This window comes from Corvus cornix, chromosome Z (assembly GCF_000738735.6).
Source record: "Corvus cornix cornix isolate S_Up_H32 chromosome Z, ASM73873v5, whole genome shotgun sequence".
Lineage (NCBI taxonomy): Eukaryota > Metazoa > Chordata > Aves > Passeriformes > Corvidae > Corvus > Corvus cornix.
Window position 1 is genome coordinate 50,826,154 of NC_046357.1, and position 19,024 is coordinate 50,845,177.

Below are 19,024 nucleotides of genomic sequence, written 5' to 3' on the forward strand. Positions count from 1 at the left end.
GGACACTTTTTCCTGAGTACAAGTTGTGTCTCTGTCTCCCTGCTGTATTGGTAGAAGGAATGCCTGGGAAAAACCTCTGGAAAAGTAGAGAAACATGACCCAACCTAAATGATGACTAGCAACACTTTGAAGGTGGTTCACATACCACTCAAACTATAGATTTCATAATGTGCAGTATTTTTTTTGTACTCACTCAGGCTGGTTTACATGACCACTGCTTGACTCCAGTCATTCAAGACAACATTTGGGTTTTTTATTCCTTTTTTCTTTATTTGGACAATATATATATATACATATGTACAAAAAACATCTATGCCTACTTTTTTTTTCTTTTCCTTTTTTTACAATTTCATGTGATTTACAAAACAGGACAGCAAAATAACTTATAAAGAATACGAATACTGTACAAAAATAAAACTGATTAAACTGTTGGGAGTTGGTATTTTTACAGTGTTACAGATCACTTGTTTGTAAAACAGCATTTCAAAGTATGTGTCCAGTCTGCCGTCTGCTGGGCTGAGGCCATCTGCAAGCTGAAAACAGATCTGTAATGTCGGTCATGAAAAAAGTTCAAAAAGAAATATGTAATATAGCTATACCTTTAAGTCCATGACTTCTCTACACTAACGGACTTTCTTAATCAAGAAGAGGAGCTGTCCTAACTTCAGCGCTATTAAGTACTTCCAAAATAGTACAACAAGTACATACAGTATTAGAGAACCTGATTTTCCTTTTCTTTTCCAACACTTGCAACACTATTTAAAACTTAACTTCAAGATGCAAGGAACTAACCTGCAGTTTGTTTTAGGTGTTAAAGCCACTGTTTGCTTTTACTGAAAGAAAAAAAAACCAAACCAAATTAACAAAACAGTAAAACGAAATCCCCAAACCTGATTATTCCTAATGCATTCTGTTAGTGGTTAATTAATCACATTAATGCTTTCTGTCCAATGCTGAAATACACCATGCATTACCATTTAGGAAGGGTTTTTTCCAGAAACAGGATCTTGTCACTGGCAGTGGTGACACATGCCTTGCATCCCATTGTCCCATGGACTAAAGTACCTCCCACCTATTTCAGACTTCGCAGAAACGTTTCTTTAGGTGTGCATTCTACCCCAAATACACAACATGGAAACCATAAAGCTGGCCATTACATCAGTTAATCCTGGTAGCTAAGTGACCAAAATGTTTACATACTGATTTAGGAGCTACTTATCAGCTGTAGTTTCCAGTTGTGGTTGATTGGATATGAGGATCTCTTGTATTTCACAGGATCAGGCTTTAATTTTCCAAGTGCTGCATTTGTCCCACAAAATGGTGACAATCCAGACTGCAGGACGGAGGCTTGAAATCTAGCTTGATCTTCAGAGAGAAGAACAAAGATGAACATAGATGCACCTTTGAATCTCATCGGGCTGCTCGTGGCCCTGACCCTACTCCACAAGGCAGCATTAACAGTACTGGTAAGCAGAACACTTCCTGTATTTCTAGATCAATAGAAACACCAACACTACCAGTTTTTATTACAAAGAACCTATGTCCCTACGACTCAATCTGAATACAAGAAATTAAAGTTTGGTTTCTAAAATAAATGTTTCAAAAAGCTGAAACGGAGGTAGAAAGTGTGCTTGGTTTCCTGATGTCTTCACTGAAGAAAACACATCCCTTTTTATTCCACAGACTGTTCAATATCCCCAATGCTTTAAAAGCAGTTCTCTTCACATAGACAAAATCTATCATGAACTACACAGGTAAAAACACAGTATGCAAACTGATTTCTAATGCTGAAAGCCATATGCAACTGTAGAGGAAAACACTCTACTCTCCGAGTTAATTTTTTAAGTTTGTTTCTAGGAAGCAAGCTTTTTATCAGATAAAACAATAAGATACTGTAATTGCAGGTGTGCTAACAATCTTTTATGTACAGAATTTTACAATATGATCTAAATTCATCTGCAGTGGAGACACTTTGGGTTTCAGTGTAAATACGCACAAAATTAATTTGGCCCTAAGTCTCTGTAGTAGGGCTGCACCTCCCCTTCCCCTTCTGGAGGAAGGGGTAAAAACTAAACAGAAGAATGTTTCTTGAAAAAATTAATGTGTAAACAGAATTCTCCCCCCCTTAAACAGCTGAGGAAGGGAAAAAAATATATCACTGATAACCTCTTAAATTTCATGCTTTTAACATAAAAAATTTTGAAATATTCACTAATGACCACAGCTGAACGTTTTCATTCAGTGATATTTCTGCTCCTTCTAAAGATCAAAAAATAGCTTTAAAATAAAAGTAACATCGCCTTTATCAGCATTTGATGTGCCATGCATGACACAGGTACAAACTACCAAGAGAAGCTTATATCATACAGGAGTATTTGCAAGACACCTTCTGTATTTCAAATTAGCTTGTGGCATTCCCCCATACTCCAGAGAAAGAGCAATCAAGAGATACAGGAGCCCTTCCAAAGTGCTCCTTACAGTAATTTTAGGTGTTTCCATTAGCAGAGTGCTCTTAAGGAAAGGTCTACTCTCTCCATAAACACACACAACTCCCATAGGACTCCAAGGGAGTCAGGCCATGGTATGAAGAGAATAAATCTTTAAGGCAAGTGCAGGAAGAGAAAAAGCCTTTAAAAAAGCAGCAGTTTGTAAAGATGGTAGCTGCTTTGTGCACCCATTCAAACAAACCACAGCAGAATAAAGCACTGTCAGTGGCATTTCTATAATACAGTACTGTATTATTGACAAGTAAAGTATAGGATCATATGAGAGACATATGCTTCAGCTCCCACATGCCTGCCACATTATCTAGGCTGACTTGTATTTTTCCACGTAAGTGAATAACAGAGCTAAATACACACACAGTCAGAAAATTACTGAGCTCTTTATGGGGATATTTTTTTTGCTTTAAGTATCTTCTTGAGTCATACATGTTTTCACTGGAAAAGTCCAGCTTATATTCAAAAGTATAGTATATTTAATAAAAAGAAAAATTAAAAAGACCTATTTACTTTAATGGGCCTTATTGAGTATAAGTTCACCTGATCTCAGTATATCAATCAGATACTACTGGTAACATATGTAATGTTTCTCATAATAGTCTCTTTAAGTGCTGGATCGCAGAAGATACACAGAAGTAAATCCACTTCTACAATGTGCTATGGAGTTCTTATCTGAGAGTTATTTATGTGACTCGGAAAGTGTTTTTACTCGACAGACTCTAAATACAAGCAGCATTACACTGTTCAACAAAACATGTTCATGACACAGCAATCACAAAGACTCTGGGGTCATGCTACTGTGGTGGCACAGGCCAGACTGCCCAGTCATATGTATGTACACCAGTATCAACGCATTACATTAGAAGAGGTGGTCACCTCCTTGCTGGCTCCCCCTTCCCTCCTCTCACCCCACAGCCCACTTGTTCCAGACCGTTGTTCTCAGTGCAGGGCCAGGAGGTGGAAGACGGGGAGGGCGATACTGAGTACGTTTGTTTTTTTCAAATGCCGGCTACATGTGCTTTTGGACAGCGAGGGTGACCGGCGCCGCAGCGGATGCTCATGTTCTGGCACCACTGCCTGGATCTTCACCACAGCCTGCCTCTTCCCCACTCCTCCCCCAGGGCCAGCCCTGCCTTCACAAGGAGCTGCTGGAGCTGGACTTTTTGGATCGCTTGATCATGCTGGGGTGGAACTCGGTGTGGCGGCGGGCGTGCTTGGTCAGGTGGTCGCTCCGCATGAACCGCTTCTCGCAGAGGGGGCACCGGAACTGCTTCTCGCCAGTGTGGGTTCGGTAGTGCCGTGTGAGCTCGTCAGAGCGGGAGAACTTTTTAAGGCAGTCGGGCCACGTGCAGGGAAATGGTCGCTCACCTGTGTGGAGAAAAGGACGACAGATTTAGGGGAGCAGGGGAAATGCAGATCGGCACATGCCAGCTTTGCTGAGGAACCAGAGAACATGCTGCTGAGGGGAAAAAGCTGCTTTTGTTTCCTGCCATGGTGCCAACGTCTGTGGAGTTGTTGATAACTCACTTCATCAGGTTTCAGTCTCACCTCCAGTAGAAGCCAAAACCCCCTCCAAACACATGAAACTCACATTCTAGTGCAGAACCTTACATGACCTGAAGACTGTCAAAACAACAGATGAGCTCTGCCTGTGCCTGTATGTTTTTCATGTTGGTCTCACTACAGTAGCTTGGGAAAAGAGTGCCAGAATTATTCCTCTGACACTTCCATTCTACTGAATTATTTGTAACAGTTAGAAAATTATGGAAAAAAAAAAAAAAAAAAAAAAAAAAAAAAATCCTTCACCTAGGACAAGTCATTCCAGCCCAGGAAGAACTGAGTGGGGCGGCACTGAGGAGAACAGTGAAGCCTCAGGGCTGCTAACATGTAGGGCAAAACTGCTGCACCTGCAGAGAGAAGTTCCATGCTCCCCTGTCAGTCCTTCCCCTGGAAATACAAGGTGTTCCAGCAAGTATCAATCTCTTAGACAGCTGATTTGAAGACAGGAAAAACACCTCATTATTCACGCTCTATCAGAATAAATGTTTGCTATAATGATGAAGAGCAAACCCAAACACCTTAACCTAAACCATATCACAACTTTGCTGTTACAAAACAAGGGTGCAAGGATTGAAGAGCACTCTGTGTCATCTTCCTGGCACTCCACATCCCTACCGTTCACCTCTGTGGGTTGCACAGGCTTTGTCTTCAGGCACATACACAATGCCTTTGGAGCAGCAAGGCTGACCCTAGCACACAGCACAGATGGAAACTGGTGTTTAAGTTCACACAAAAACTTTCCACCACAGACACCATGCACTGCTGCTGTCCTGATGCCTTAATTTACTTTCTTCAGTCTCCTGAAGGGAATATAAATGGCAGCTCTGTAACAGCTATTTATAGTCAACCATGAAATACAGGAACTATCCCAGGAGTTTTCCAGCTTGGAAGAATTGGAAAGAAACTCAGGAACTCTAGTATTTCTTGGTACTGGGGTGTTTGGCACAAAGGTGAGCTCATTTTACATTCAAAGATGAACAAAAAAGGAGTAATTTACAAAGTGAGTCCTGGAGTTCTCCATAGACACAACAGCACAGACAAAAAGCTACAGACTTGAATGAACAGCCCTGAAGCCAGGAAGACAATCAGCAGTAGGCAGTGTGGCAGAGTCGCAGGGAGGAGAAAGGAGGTGGGAAGGGACTCACTGATGGCATCCAAAAGACAGATAAGACAGATCAGGTAAGCTGAGGTGTAGCTACACCATGGGCCCTGAAAGCCCTAGTGAGCCACCCTGAATAATGCAGCTGCTTTCACCATTTGGGCTCCTGATTATTTGTGCTCCTTAACAGGCAGCTGCCCTATTCCAAACCAAGCAGTGTGCCATGGAGCTGAGCTGGATGAGTGGGACTTCACAGGTCACAACAGCCCTGTGGCTGCTCCCCCTGCTCTTGCCTCTTTCACCTCATGGCCTTGCTGGTCCTCAGTCAGGGGGGAAGAATGGAGCAGATGAAGTCAAAGCCTGAGGCTGATGAAGGCAGAGCTGACAGCCATCCTGAGTCAGGGCTATTTTGTTTGTTATATATGCATTTCTTGGCTCCCTGATGTATGCTCTTAGACATGGTTGGAAGACCTTCTGAACAACCACCACCTGCATAAAACAAATGAATTAATTAAAACAGTATGTACAGTCACGCGTACATGAAGACCACGACCACAGCTACACAGTGGAGCAGCACCGGGAGCTGTACAGAAGCCTCACAACACTGCCCTTGCCCAGTGCCTGCCCTCAGCATCTGAGGCAAGTGTTTCACTTGTGCTGCTCTTTTGCAATCTATCTCATGGTTTCTGTCACAGCTCCTAGAAGCAGGTGGCAGTGGGAGGTGCAGAACAGCTTTCTTGCTCCCCCTGGGGAGCGTGGGAGGAGTGCTATACATCTTGCACGTGTGGAGCCATCTAGGATATGCCTCTGTGTCAGGCACTTGCACCGCAGAGCAGTGGGAGCAACTGAGACACCCTGCCTCATCCCCAGAAACCACATTGCCAACCACGTACCTCAGGACAGCTCTTCAGCCTGCAGAAGTGCCCAAGTGTAAACAGGGAGATTAGGTGCCTAGGCTGGACAACAAACACCACAGTCTTGGGGGTACAGCAGCTCCATTTTAGGCATGGTAGTATCCAACCTGAGTCCCTAAAAGTAATATTTAAAATCTGGCCTCAAGCAGCCCTCAAGAAACTGAACTCCTCCCCATGCCCTCTTGGAATTGTACATGGGAAGAAAAAATGAAGCCCTGCTTCTGGAATTTCCTCTGACACATGACAGCAGCAGCATGACCTACCCCGCGCCTTCACATGCAAGGGAAAGCACTCTGAGGTTATGCAGCATAACCACAAAGCTTTAGGGAAAAGCAGGGCTTGCTCAGGATCCCTTGAGGGTCACCTCACCTGCTGTGCCTTTGGCACTGTACTCTGCAGGGAATCAGCCCTGGCTCGGCTGGGGGAGGACAAAAATGCTGCGGGAGCCTGGCGTGGTGCAGACGCTTGCTACCAACAGGAGAGCCGCTGCGCACCAGGACGGACACAGCAGGGATCGCGGGCAGAGACGGGGGGCCACGCTCCTCTGGACGCACCTGGATGCCACCAGCACTGTCCCCCACCCACCGCCGAGCTCCCAAGTACAGCAGCGGAGAATGGCGTCACCACCTCGGCAATACAAACCTGCAGAAGCTGTCACAGCCACTTCGGAAGTGCCTATATGAAAGTAGGCACAACTCCTGACACCTGGATACATTAAACTCCAAGCTTCTCAGAGCAGAGACAAGGGGGAGGGAGGCTTTTGCAGGCCCTCAAGGGTCGTCTCCGAGCCTGAGGAGTCACTGCTCCCCTTGCTCACAAAGCTGTAAGGGATGACACCAGCCCCGGTGACAGTCTCAATAGGTGCAAGGCAGGCGTGGAGTTGGTCTCCAGGAAGCACTTAACGCAAGGCAGAGACGGCTGATAGCATGTGATACCTGTCCACTCAATAAAGCTGGCAGGGCTACCTGTATTTGACGTGCTTTCTTTTTAAAGCAGCAGAGGTGTCTGTGGAAGAGCCCTCTGAGGAAACACGTCTTGCAGTTCATGCGCTTGCTGGGCAGGCAGTGGCCTAGAGAGCTGCAATGCAAGCTAGTGCTGCCTCCACCTGGAGATACGGATTTCTGTGTCAGCTCAGGCAAGGCGTATCTTTTCCCTATGATTCTTCTCCCTTAGTTTTGCGGGTAGTAATGCTAAAGCTTGAAACAGCAGAATGAACCACTAAAACGCAATTCTATTATACACTGATTCCCTTAGTGGCTGTATGCTACTGACATTTTAAGATATACCTCCAATGGGATTTTCCATCAAGACATGAAGGAAAGGTCAATGGTACATCATGGTAATTAAAACTATGTCTGATTGGATCCTAACACAACAGACACAAGATGTAAATAATTTTCTTTAAAAAAAAAAAAAAAAAAGAATATGTATATACACATATATCCAGGGCAGCTTACAGAACTAGGCAGTGAATGAGAAACTGATTTATAGGTTATAGGAATAGGTGCATCTGCAGACTCCCATTCTTAGTGCCCTGTGGTACCAGGAATACAGTGAGAGACATAGTTTATTCTGAGTATAAGCTAATAGTGGTGCTTCACAGGTCTTCTCTACAGTCTAAAGAACTCTTGCTCCAGCAACCCTGGCTTACTTTAAATCCCATATGGATATAAAGGCCTTTGCAGAACCTATTCATCTTACCCTCTTGCTTCACCTGTCATTTTCTACTTGTTCCTTCTCTCCACTCTCTACCACAAATGTTTAGTTTCTTCTTTCTGTGCAAGTTTAAACTCTATATCCAAGCTATTTTGTATGACCTGAGGCAGGTCCACTTTATTTTATCCCATTTCCATTTTAATCTGAATAGACAAAAAATAATTTAACTTTTTTTCCTACCCTGGGACATTTCGTATTTCCCCACACTGCAGTCTTATGCAAAAAGGGTTTCTGAAAAAAGAATACAGAGTGGGCATTAGCTGACTCATTAACATAAATACAGGTAGTAGTGATATCCTGATTAGTCATCTACCTTCTCACCAAAAAATGCTGCCTTATGTGTGGATGACTGAGGTTAGGAGCTGCAGTTCATGGTGGCTTTAATACACAGAATAGCTGCTGTCTCAGGTATCTCTCGCTTTTCTCCCCAGTCGTTTGCCTCACACACCCTGAACGAGCAATTTCCTGTGGGACACTAGACTTTGACTGAGTGTCCAAACGCAAGATATTCTGGTGAAGATAGATCTTCAGGGCAGACAGATTGGAGGCCTTGCAAGCAGGCTTCTTCCTCTTCTCAGATATTCCAAAATCAGATCATTAGAACACATGGCAACAAGGTACAGATACTAATGCAGAGAGAGATCAGCAGTGAGGATGTTAGGGACCACATGCCTAAACAAAGGCTTCCTGGAACACCTAGACCATGGTCATGCAACCAGACAACAGATCAAACAGATGGGATAGACGACAGATGGATGGGTTCCAGCAAGGGGTTTATTCTGCCAGGATTTAGAATTAAACACAACAGGTTGATTCAAGTATTAAAATGCTGCTTTCAGGATGTTCTGACATTCTTAAAACTACCACTCAGCAGCTGCTTGGACATACAGGTGTTTTGGGTCTCTTTCAAAAGTCCAGATGCAAAACCACCTGCTACAATCTGCTGCTGCTGAGTCTAAATTCCAGGAAAACTAGGTCTTGCTCTTATCCCACTGACACAGTATCAGACGCAAGGGATGCCCTTTCAGCTTCTCTGCCAGAGCACAAACCTCTTTGGCTGGGTTACAAAAGGCTTTCTCTGGGAGACTGTGCCTCCATACACATATACATAGAGAGAGATCAGTCAGGGAAGCAACTTGGGAAAGATCTTTCCAAACCTCACCAGAGAGCTAGATCTATGCTTTCTTAGCTGAGATGAGTGCCCTCAGCAGTACGTTCTTGGATACGTGAGACAAGTCCTTACCTCTTCTCCTTTCCTGACTTACCGTCATGTGAACTTCCTCCATTTTGCAGTAATACTTGAATATTAACTGAACAATAGAGAGAGACCAACTCCTAGCCTGGTGCTTAGGGCACTTACCTCTGATCAAAGGACATTGGGTTTATGCTCCTGTCCTGTATGAATAATCAAATTTCCTTGCTAAGAGGAAACAGCTTTGACAGGGAAAGGAGGAATCCAATTTTACATGCATTCAGAAAGAAAACATAACTTTTGATATTTCACTCTGAATTTATTAGCCACTGTTTCAACAGACCTTTCCCTCAAATTTAAGGTATTTATAGAGTGCTCTCAGGCTATGCACATTCATCATTACCTGAATACAGATGGTGAACTGCACTACCACAAGTGAACAGTGTCTGAAGTATTCTTTACCATCACTCCCTCAGACTCTGTTTAGTTTTCAATTGGCCCTTCCCTGCTCTTCCAGCTGCAGGCTTGGAAACTGTGCAAGACCAGAAGCACAGAAGCAGCAGCCTGGTGCACAACAACACAGCAGCCAACAAAGAGAAACAAAGGAGTTCCTGCAGGGATCCTAACAGCTGGGGCTGTGAGAAACACAGGCTAACAACAGCAGCACCACATGGTCTTCAGTGCCACTGCACAAACACTGTGCAGGAACTCTGTAAGGCTGCAATTTCAATACATCCATCTGGAAGCAGGAATTGTGCTCTTATGGATAATGCCTGCTCACTGCTTCTGTCCTACATGTGAACTTTGTCATGCTGACTCAATTGATAAACTTTTCTGGAGCACCTTCCCACAAGTGACACATACACCTGCTTAAAATTTTAGTTTTTTATCACAAAACAAGACAACTGGGAATCAGGCAACTTTGAACTTAATCTTGAGGATTTTTGTCTACTTTACTCAGCTGGCAAGGCTCCCAGTCAGGATGATCATGTTTCTCCAAGAGCTGGAAAAATGCCCATTAGAACTCCAGCAATTTGCACACTTTCGTTAACCATGGTATTTCACATGGCAATCTGAATTTAGCAAAAAATGTCGGTTCCACTCTTTGGTCTTATTCGAAAGGATCTGGCTAAGTGGCATTGCATGAGCTGGATAGGAGGAGCGTAAAATGCTAAATTTCAGGTTATACTCAAACAAAATTACTGAAAAAGCTCTCAGCAAGCAGACGACTGTCAACATACCAGCATCTGTACAGTCTGTTGAGTGAAATAATCTAGAACACAAATAACAAAGCAGCACAGTCAAACCAAACCGATACAGGGGCCAGTCCAACACCACAATATCTGGATAGCAGCAACAGGCAGCTGCAGTGTTTGTTCTTAACTCTCTGCTGGAAATGCTCCTCAGCTTCCCTGTGCAGACTGCCAACCTGTGGGTTCACACCTCTGCCTAAGTCATGCTACTGAGCACTGCTGAGAGCACTCAAGAGTGCATCAGCTGCCTGGTGTAACAAAACTCTTGGCTGTGTTTGGATCCAGTTTACATGATGATGCAGTTGTCTGAAAAGCCTAGTTGAAGAGGGAGAACTTTTCCCACATTTGGGTTTTGTGCATCTAAGCTCTTAATTAAGGGCACCTGATGTACATGTGAAATTCCCACCAATCCTCAGGCTCCTCAGGCAAGCAAACTCCTACAAGTCCTGTAGGAGGAAGCATCTCACAAAAACTACTTTTATGGTACCTTTCTGTTCAGGAAGGAGGGATGGGGAAGATCTGATCTCAGTGGTCATGTGCCCTTTAGCTGGATTATATTCACACCATCAAATGCAAACATGAATTTCATACAGCTTGTTTCTCTTCCCAGTTTCTCTCCCTGCCCTTTGCTCTGCACTTCCTGTACAGGCTCCTAATTAAGATTGCTTGTTTGCTCTTGTATGCCTTCACTTTTCCTGGAAATCCTCTGGCCTGCACATCCCTCTCCATTAAGTTGTTCCCCCTACTCCGTCTCTGAGTCTAATAATAACCCTGTCATAACCACACCTCTACATCCACCTATTTAGAGAATTCTGTGCATTTTGAAGGTAACTCTCTGCTTATCTGCTGTTGCTTGTCATTTTCTTGGTCAGATGAGTCATTCACCTTTTCCTGACCTCTGTACCACTTCCAGGGCTTGCGTCTACCTAGGCATTTTTCTATGCTCTGAAGGTCAAGTCTGCAATCTCAATGCTCAAGACTCCTAAGCAGATAGGCCATTTATAATCCCTTCAGCCAAACTTCAGCCAAGTTTACATGTCCTATACTCCCATAACGCCATTCTGTAAGTGACAGGGAAACTTAAGGTATGGTCATGTTGTACACTCATCCCTCCACCTGCCTTCCTGACAAGCCGCTTTTGGTTTGGGAGCCATGAGGCATAATGCCACCTTTCCTCTCCTACACTAGCACCGTGTGCCTCAGAGATGCTACTGGGCACAGCTCATGCTGAAGAACAACCTTACCTGTAGTGCTCTTCTTTCTCAAGACACCAAACTTAAATGACAAATTCCAAGTCACTTTTGGATGGTAGTCAAGAGAGAGGAGAGGCAATAGCTCAGTTTCAGTGATGCCTGTGTTTGTATCCCTGCACCTTTGCAAACTAATGTATTTTGAATGTAGGCCTAGTGAGGAATGAAAAGACTACTCTCCCAAGAAGGGGCAGGGTTCAGACTTCCTTGGCTTCCCCATACAAATCCTGCTCTACTAAATCAAGCTGAGTTCAGTGGGACTAGCAGCACAAGCAAGGGGGCTGTTTGCACAACAGGATATGCAGTGCCATCTGCTGATCTTTTTCTGTAAAGATCAACTCAAAAGACAGTTTCTGATGGATAGCTAATTTGAGCCTTCTGGAAACTGAACTAGCATTATCATCAAAGGCCCAAACTTCAAGCAGTTATATAGATATTTTTAGTATCTGAAATATGGAACCCTTGAACCAACAAGTTTAAAGAATGGTTAATAAGTTACAGACGTCTAACCTCTGAGCATCAAGTTTTTGCCTTCTATTCTTCTACCTTGATTTGGTATTTTGCTTCTAGCTTTCCACTAGGTTACCAAAGATGGTCTGGTGAGTTTTTAGATTCCCAACCACTACAAAGAAAGGGAAGGATCCAGAGCTTCCCAACTTGCTTGGTTAGGATTCATGAATAAAGAGAACTGTGAGTACAAAAAAGTTCATGGGTGTGAGCAGAAATCCTTAAGCCATTTTCTAAGATAGAAAGACAGGGATTAAATATTAAAAATTTAAGACCAGGAAGCTTCTACTGGTGGCTGTGCACCTACTTCCACTAAAGGCTACACTGCAGCAAGAAACCTAGTGGCCTGATGAAAAAAGGCAGATAGATGATAGAGAGATTCTTTGAAAAAAAAGGAAATAAAATGGTACTAAGGAGGGCACATTAATGCTCTGCAATACACAGTTATGAATAACTCCAGAGGTCCCACTGAATCCCACTGTTGCTAAGGAATTGTTGTCATCTATAAAAATAATTAACGTTATCAGTATCGTTTAGCATTTCAGTTAGCTACAATTAACTTCACATTAGGAAGCTCTGAAAGTTCATTACTCCTGGATGTCTGCAGTGATTTTAATCACACGGAACTACCATGACAGTACATCAGTGTGTCTGAGTCAAATGCCTCATACTTGGAGCTAAGGCCACCCACTTGCGAGCAGCACATGCTAAACCTCATACCACTTCAGCAGTACTTATTATAACACTACTGCTTACAGCAAGCTGTGTGGGTTGTACAGTACATTAATTTACATGTCATCACACAGAATGTTATCTCAGCCAACGTCTATTCTGGTTCCCTTATTGGGGGGATATTTGAGCATGGGGTAGTAAATGGAAATGATACTAACGATGTTTTCTTTGTCACTTATGAGACATCATTTTGGAGAGCATCAGTTACACTCAACCTCCAAAAGAGCATCTGAGCTGCAGTCTCTGAGTCGGTAACACAGCTATCCTTGGCAGCACATGAGGTCAGCATAGGGTCACCACTGACCATCCTCTTTCCCAGCTCTCAGAGAAAGTCTAACTGCAGAGCCCATTGCTGAGCCATATCCAGTAATCCTACCCCTTCTCTCCAGCCTCTTGAGCTAAGCACCAAGCAGATCTGCCAGCAGGGCACCAGTAGGCAACCAGCACGGAGTCTCTTCCTCTGCAGTGCATGCACACCTAGGCACACAGGTGAACTGGAGCAATGGAAGCTGAGCTGGAGCTCAGATGTGGTCATATCCTACCCAACCTGTGTCAAATTCTACAGCAATGCCTCACAGTACATTCCTTGGGTGATAAACTCATTTTATATGACACCACTAAACATCACCACCAACAGACAAAACCCGAAAGACACCATCATTGACAGAACCGATGTGAAGCATGTGAAATGTGTTGGCAGCGTTTGTATCTTTTGATTCACTCTTTTCCATTATTTTACACAATCCTTTAATGCAGAGCATTTTTAAAGCAGCCTTTTTGTACTCCACTATGATCCCAAGAGTAAATCAGACCCATAAAGGTTTTTATTCAATCACTTGCACTGAGAGTCTAAAAACAAACAAATAAACAAAAAACCCACCAAAATGAAAACCAAAAAACGAACAGAGAAGTCTGCAGCTGCTGTCCCCTTGGGGTCAAGCTGCCGCAGATATGTTTTATCTCCAGGTTTCCATGTTGCCACACCCTCCGAGGCGCCCGGGCGAGGGCCGGGAATGGGAGCACACGGCCTGATGAATGAAGCCCTTGTGGAATGCGCCAAAGCTGGATCGCGACAACCGATAGCACGAGGCGCTGCCGCCGGGAAGAACGGGGTCGGTCCTCCCCGCACGGCGCCTCTACCCCTTCGTCCGGAGGCGCGGGGCAGCGCGGGGGCGGTTCGGGGAGCAGCCCGGCGGTAGGCTGCTCCACCGCTAGCCCCGAGCGCCTGACACCGGCTTTAGGTGATGCGCTTCCCGAGTTCCCCCATCCAGCCCGCCGGAGGGGGGTGTGTCCGCAAGCCCCAGAGGTGCCGCTCACCGACGTTCAGGGAGACGCCGCCGCCGCCCCCTCCCGAGCCGAGCCGCCAGCCCCGCTCCGGCGCCACGGCCCTGGGGCGTCCAGTCCCTGCAGCCGAGCAGAGTTCACCCGTAACTCTGCGGGCGCGGGCCCCGGGCTCCGACGGCGGGAACAGCGAGAGGGGCGCGGGCGGGGACTGCGCTGCCCTCGCCTCCCCTGCGGAATAGGTGCCGAGCTCTGACCCGGTTCAGGCGCTCGTCCGCCTACAGCACCAAGAAACCTGAATCCCACCGCCCCCTATGCTTCCCTCGCCGACGCCCCCGAGCGGACTCGGCAGCCACCGCCGCCATCCTCCCAGCCGCGCCGGACACGCGAAGTTCGCTCCGATCCCCGGCATCTGCCGCCCGCCCCGCACCGCCCGCGGGGCCGGGCCGGTTCCCAGCGCAGGTGGGCGGCGGGCAGGGCGCGGCGGGAGGCTGTGCCGCAGCCCCGCCCGGGGCAGCCGCCAGCTCCCGTCGGACGAGGGGCGCCGGGGAGAGACGGGGCTGGGGGAGAGCGGGAAAAAGGAAGGGGGGCGTGAAGGAGGGACAGACACGAACCAGCCCCGAAGCCAGAGCGGCGCGGCAGGGCGGCGGGGGCGCGCGGGGATGCCGGGCGCGCCGCTGGCCGGGTTCATCCGAGGACAAGCGCTCGCTCCCGCCCCCCTTCCTCCGCCCCCGCTGACCTGTGTGCACCCGGTAGTGCGCCTTGAGGTGGGAGGACTTGCCGTAGACCTTGCCGCAGCCGCTGTAGGGGCACTTGTGCCGCTTCTCGGCCGCCAGCTTCCCCTTAGGGGCGGCCCCGGCGGCGCGCAGGCGGGGGGACGGCCCCGGCGGGGGGCTGCGGGGCGGGCTGGAACCCTGCTCGGTGGCCGCGTCGCTGTCGGAGCCCGCGTCCTCGTCGGGGCTCTCCACGCTGTCACTGCAGATGGAGGGGGCGGGCAGTGGCCGGTACTTGTTCAGCTCCAGCAGGCTCTTGGCGATGGCCAGCAGGGCGCAGTAGTCCTTCCAGGCATCGCGGGGGTCGCGCAGGTCCCGGGCCGCCTCCCCCTCGCCCCGGCCACCTTCAGCCGCGCCGCCTCGGGCACGGCAGAGCGGTTGGAGATGGAGACCAGGCACTGCGCCGCTACGAAGTCCACGTACGCGACGGCCGACATGGTGCGGCCGCGCCCCGACGACAAGGGGGGTTTCCGTGTGCCCTCAGTGCTCGTCCGCCGGGCCGACCGCGCCGCCGCCAGCCATGGCCCGCCCGCGGCGCGGGAAAGAGCGGGGCGGAGGAGGAAGGGGGCGTGGGGGGCGAATAAATAGCGGGGCGCCGGGCAGGTCCTTCACCGCCGCCCCCCGGGGGCGGCGCGCAGCCGGCGAGGGGGGAGCGCCGCCCGCGCGGCCGGCCCGGGTCCGGCGCAGGGGCCGGGGGAGAGGATACCGCCCGCCCCACGCCCCGCGTGCTCCTGCCCGGGGGCGGCCGCGCCGGGGCCCATCACGTCAGGCGCGGAGCCCCTCCCGCCCCGGCCGGTCGGCGGGCAGGGCCGGCCGGCTGTGTTTACTTTCTCCCCCCGCCACTCACGGCGCCCCTTTTCTAAGGGAGGCGTGTCCGCCGGGCGGCCTCCCCGCCAATCCCGCGCTCCCTCCCCAGGCCGCGTGCTACTCCGGGCGCCCCGCCGCGACCGCTTAAAGCAGCGATGCCGGAGCGCTGCCGGGGCCGGGGCGGCGGAGGCGCCGCGGCTCCGCGGCTCCGCTTCCCGCTTCGAGGGTCGCGCCGCCGGCCCTGCCGCGGCCCGGGGAAGCCGGCGGCGGTCTCGGGCGCGGGCCCGCGGTGGGGGCGGCGCGGGGCGGCGGCGCCGAGCGGGTTAAGTGGCTCCCTGGGAGTCCTACGGTCCCAGCAACGGGCTGGCCAATGGGAAGTGAGCCGGCTGATGTCACTGGCAGCGCCCCGCCAATCAGCGCCCGGCCCCGAAAGGTGCGCAACGCTTGGAGGCGCGGGGAGCGGCGGGCGCGCGCTCCGGTCGCGGCCCCCCCGCGCCGCTGCCGGGGAAGGGCGGGCGGAGCGCCGGGGATGCCCCGCCCGGGCCGGGTGTCCGTGGCCCCCGCGCGAACGCGAACTGGCTCCCCTTCACTGCCCGCGGCACCGGGACCCGCGAGATGGCTCCGCGCACTGCCCCCGTGGGCAGGAGGCGTGGGGATGGGAGCTGTGGAGGAAGCGGGGTCCCGCGAAGCCCTCCGGAGAAACCCAGTGGCGGCGTTACGTTGCACAGCGTCATCGCTGAAACAGCCGGCTCCGTAAGGCGGGTCAGAGAGGGACCCTCTGTGCCCCCACGATGAGCGGGGCAAGTACCCCGGCGGGGGTCACCGGGCGCGCACCACCAGGGAGTGTTTTTTAGAAGAGTTTTAGAGCCGCCTCATAGTGGCTGCCGTTTTGCCACTGTTGGCAAATAAAGGTCAGGTTGACACCCTGTGTCCGAGTAAGCGTCGTCCAACCTAAACGAATCCCAAAAATCTGTCACCTCTACCCAAATAACACGCCCCCATCTCTGCTCCGTCGATCGCCCCGAGCTCACAGAGTGTTGTGAAAGTTAACACGTTTGTTCAGCCAGAGAAGAGTGAAAAGTTGTCTTCTGGATCAAGCACTGTTTAAAGGAAGGGAAAGAAGTTACCATCACCCCTAAGCCAGCAGTACTGAGATGTGAAGTATGTCAGTATGTTTTGCTGTTTTGCAAGTGTCAGGAGAGAGAGTAACAGGAAGACTCTGCCTTTGAAATAATGCACATGAGCCTCTATACAGCATTAGCTGAAGCAACACAAGTGCCTCTGAAATCACCATCTAGGTGGAGAATCACTCCTGTTAGACGGAGGAGCTTTTCCCTCCTTTTGTGAACTGCATCCTAAGGAGAATGAGTCGTGGCAGGCCAGGGTCCCTAACTGAATCTCACTGTCCTCAAGTGCAGCCCACCCTTCCTTGCAAAAACAGACGGGGCCTGAATGGTGAAGAGCTTTATGGGTTGCTATTAATTTTATTAACTGAATGTGGAAATGATGAGGAAGTGGCTACCAAAATGAGGCAGTGTTGTTCTTTTCCTGCAGGAGATAAAAATTAGTAACGTCAGCCATTTTGTATGCTAGCACACTAGATCACTACATGTGACCTCGGGCAATAATAATCCTTTGCCGTGGATAATTGGCATCAGGCTGAAATAATTTAACATGTCATAACCAGAAAAAAACCAAACCCAAAACCAAAATCCACAAACAAAACAACGAGAGGCTGGGTCTGTAAGTGGATCATCTGTAGGCTGATGAAGACCAAAGAGAGAACATGAATAGAGCAATATACCTAACGAGGTAGTCATCAAGTCTCAGTCATCAGTCAGCGGGTCACTCTTACCTGTTCTAACAGCATTTTTCCCAGCTGATCCAGCATCTACTGGCCTCTGGTGCTTAAGAGACAGCAGGCAGAAGAAGAGGTGTTGATCTCCAGGTCTGATAGGAAGGAGGAACAGAAGGTATTATCGTTTCTGTAGCACTAAAGCTGTTGGTATATGTCTGGTTTCCATACAGTACTGGTGCCTACAACCTTCTGCTTCCTTCAGAGAGGCAACAGCATTTTACACAGAAAGCTGCATCCCTGGTATGTTAATCTGGATATCCAGGATGTAACTTCCCAAGTTTTATGTTTGTCATCTTTTTTTCACAGCACATTTTCAAAGCTTCTTTGGCTGAGAGTGTTCAAAAGTTCCTGCTAGGAGATGTCCTCACCCACATTTCAGTGACATGTAAGTTGCTTTCCAGAAGGTGATTTGCTTATTTCATGTCAGATTCTCACATTAGTAAATACCTTTTACATTAATTTGTAGAGTTCAGAGAGGAAAGTGTTAATAGTGCATTAAAATAAAAGAGCCAAACCTTTTTTGTTTGCAAGCTTGTTTTGTTTTAAGCTAACTCTTGGCTAATTTAAAGATTGGAACATGATCTATGCCCAGTTCCACAATGAGGATGCATCCCAACCTTTAAAAATAATTCCAATATGTCTCCAAGAATATATTGCCTATTAAAGACAATATATTGCCTTTCTTTTTGATGTATGAAGTAGTCCAAAACTCCAAGACTCCAAGCTAATTAGGTTCAAACAATACTTAAGAAGTAATGCCAACAGAATTTTATACTTGGACAGAGTATCAAAATGACTGTGACTGCTTTCTGAACAGCAACACACATGTGCCTGGAAACGGGACTGTGCTCACAGACCTCTTTATCTCCAGATGATAGGGGCCATCACTCAGATTTGACAGTGCTGATGGCAATACTTGGATATGATTTCAGAGCATGCATTTAATCCATAGTTCAGTTTATAATTCACAGCTAGTTTTTTGCAATAACTAGGCTAAGCAAGGATGTTCTCTTAGATTGTAGAGATGAGATGTTAAACTTGGCAGGGGGGTAGGAACTAGGTGATCTCTAAGGTCCCTCTCAATCCAAACCATTCCATAGTTCTAAACCCACAACAGCACTTGGATATAACCCTAACACCTTTTGTCACCCAAGGGCACTGACTTGTGAAAGCCTGAAGTGCAAATTCAACCCACTGTTTACAGCTCCAAACCAGCTCCCGGTGGGCAGATGTTTGCTGTCTGCACAGTCCCTGGGTAGAGGAGCGTAGCACATCTGGGTGGAGTCAGGGTGGAAGTTGTCAGTGGCTCCTTTTAGGGCAGCAGCTTGTTCTCTGGTCCAGAGGGACAGTGCACAGACAGGAGCTGTTATGGGGAGTTGTGAGCAATGAAGACTGTAACTTCCAGGTGAGTGAGAAAGGCACAGGTGGAGGTGCAGGTCAGAGCCAGGGGCTCACACTTGACGGGAGCACAGGGAGATGTTGCAGGGGAAGTAGCAAAGAGAAGAATCAGAAGTGACACTCAAGAGCCTACAAAGAAGGTGAGGGAGAACAAGTCTGTGTGTTTGTCAAGGAGAAGGACTC

At 48.3% G+C, this 19,024-nt stretch overlaps 1 protein-coding gene across 1 annotated transcript; it reads right to left on the minus strand.

Moving 5' to 3' along the window:
- Nucleotides 1–736: 736 nt before the first annotated feature.
- KLF9 (Kruppel like factor 9) lies at nt 737–15,550 on the minus strand. The gene is given in 3 exon segments (XM_039567235.1): nt 737–3,869; nt 14,745–15,111; nt 15,114–15,550. Coding segments are annotated over 3 exon segments (702 nt in total). The 5' UTR covers nt 15,216–15,550; the 3' UTR covers nt 737–3,636.
- Nucleotides 15,551–19,024: the final 3,474 nt, after the last annotated feature.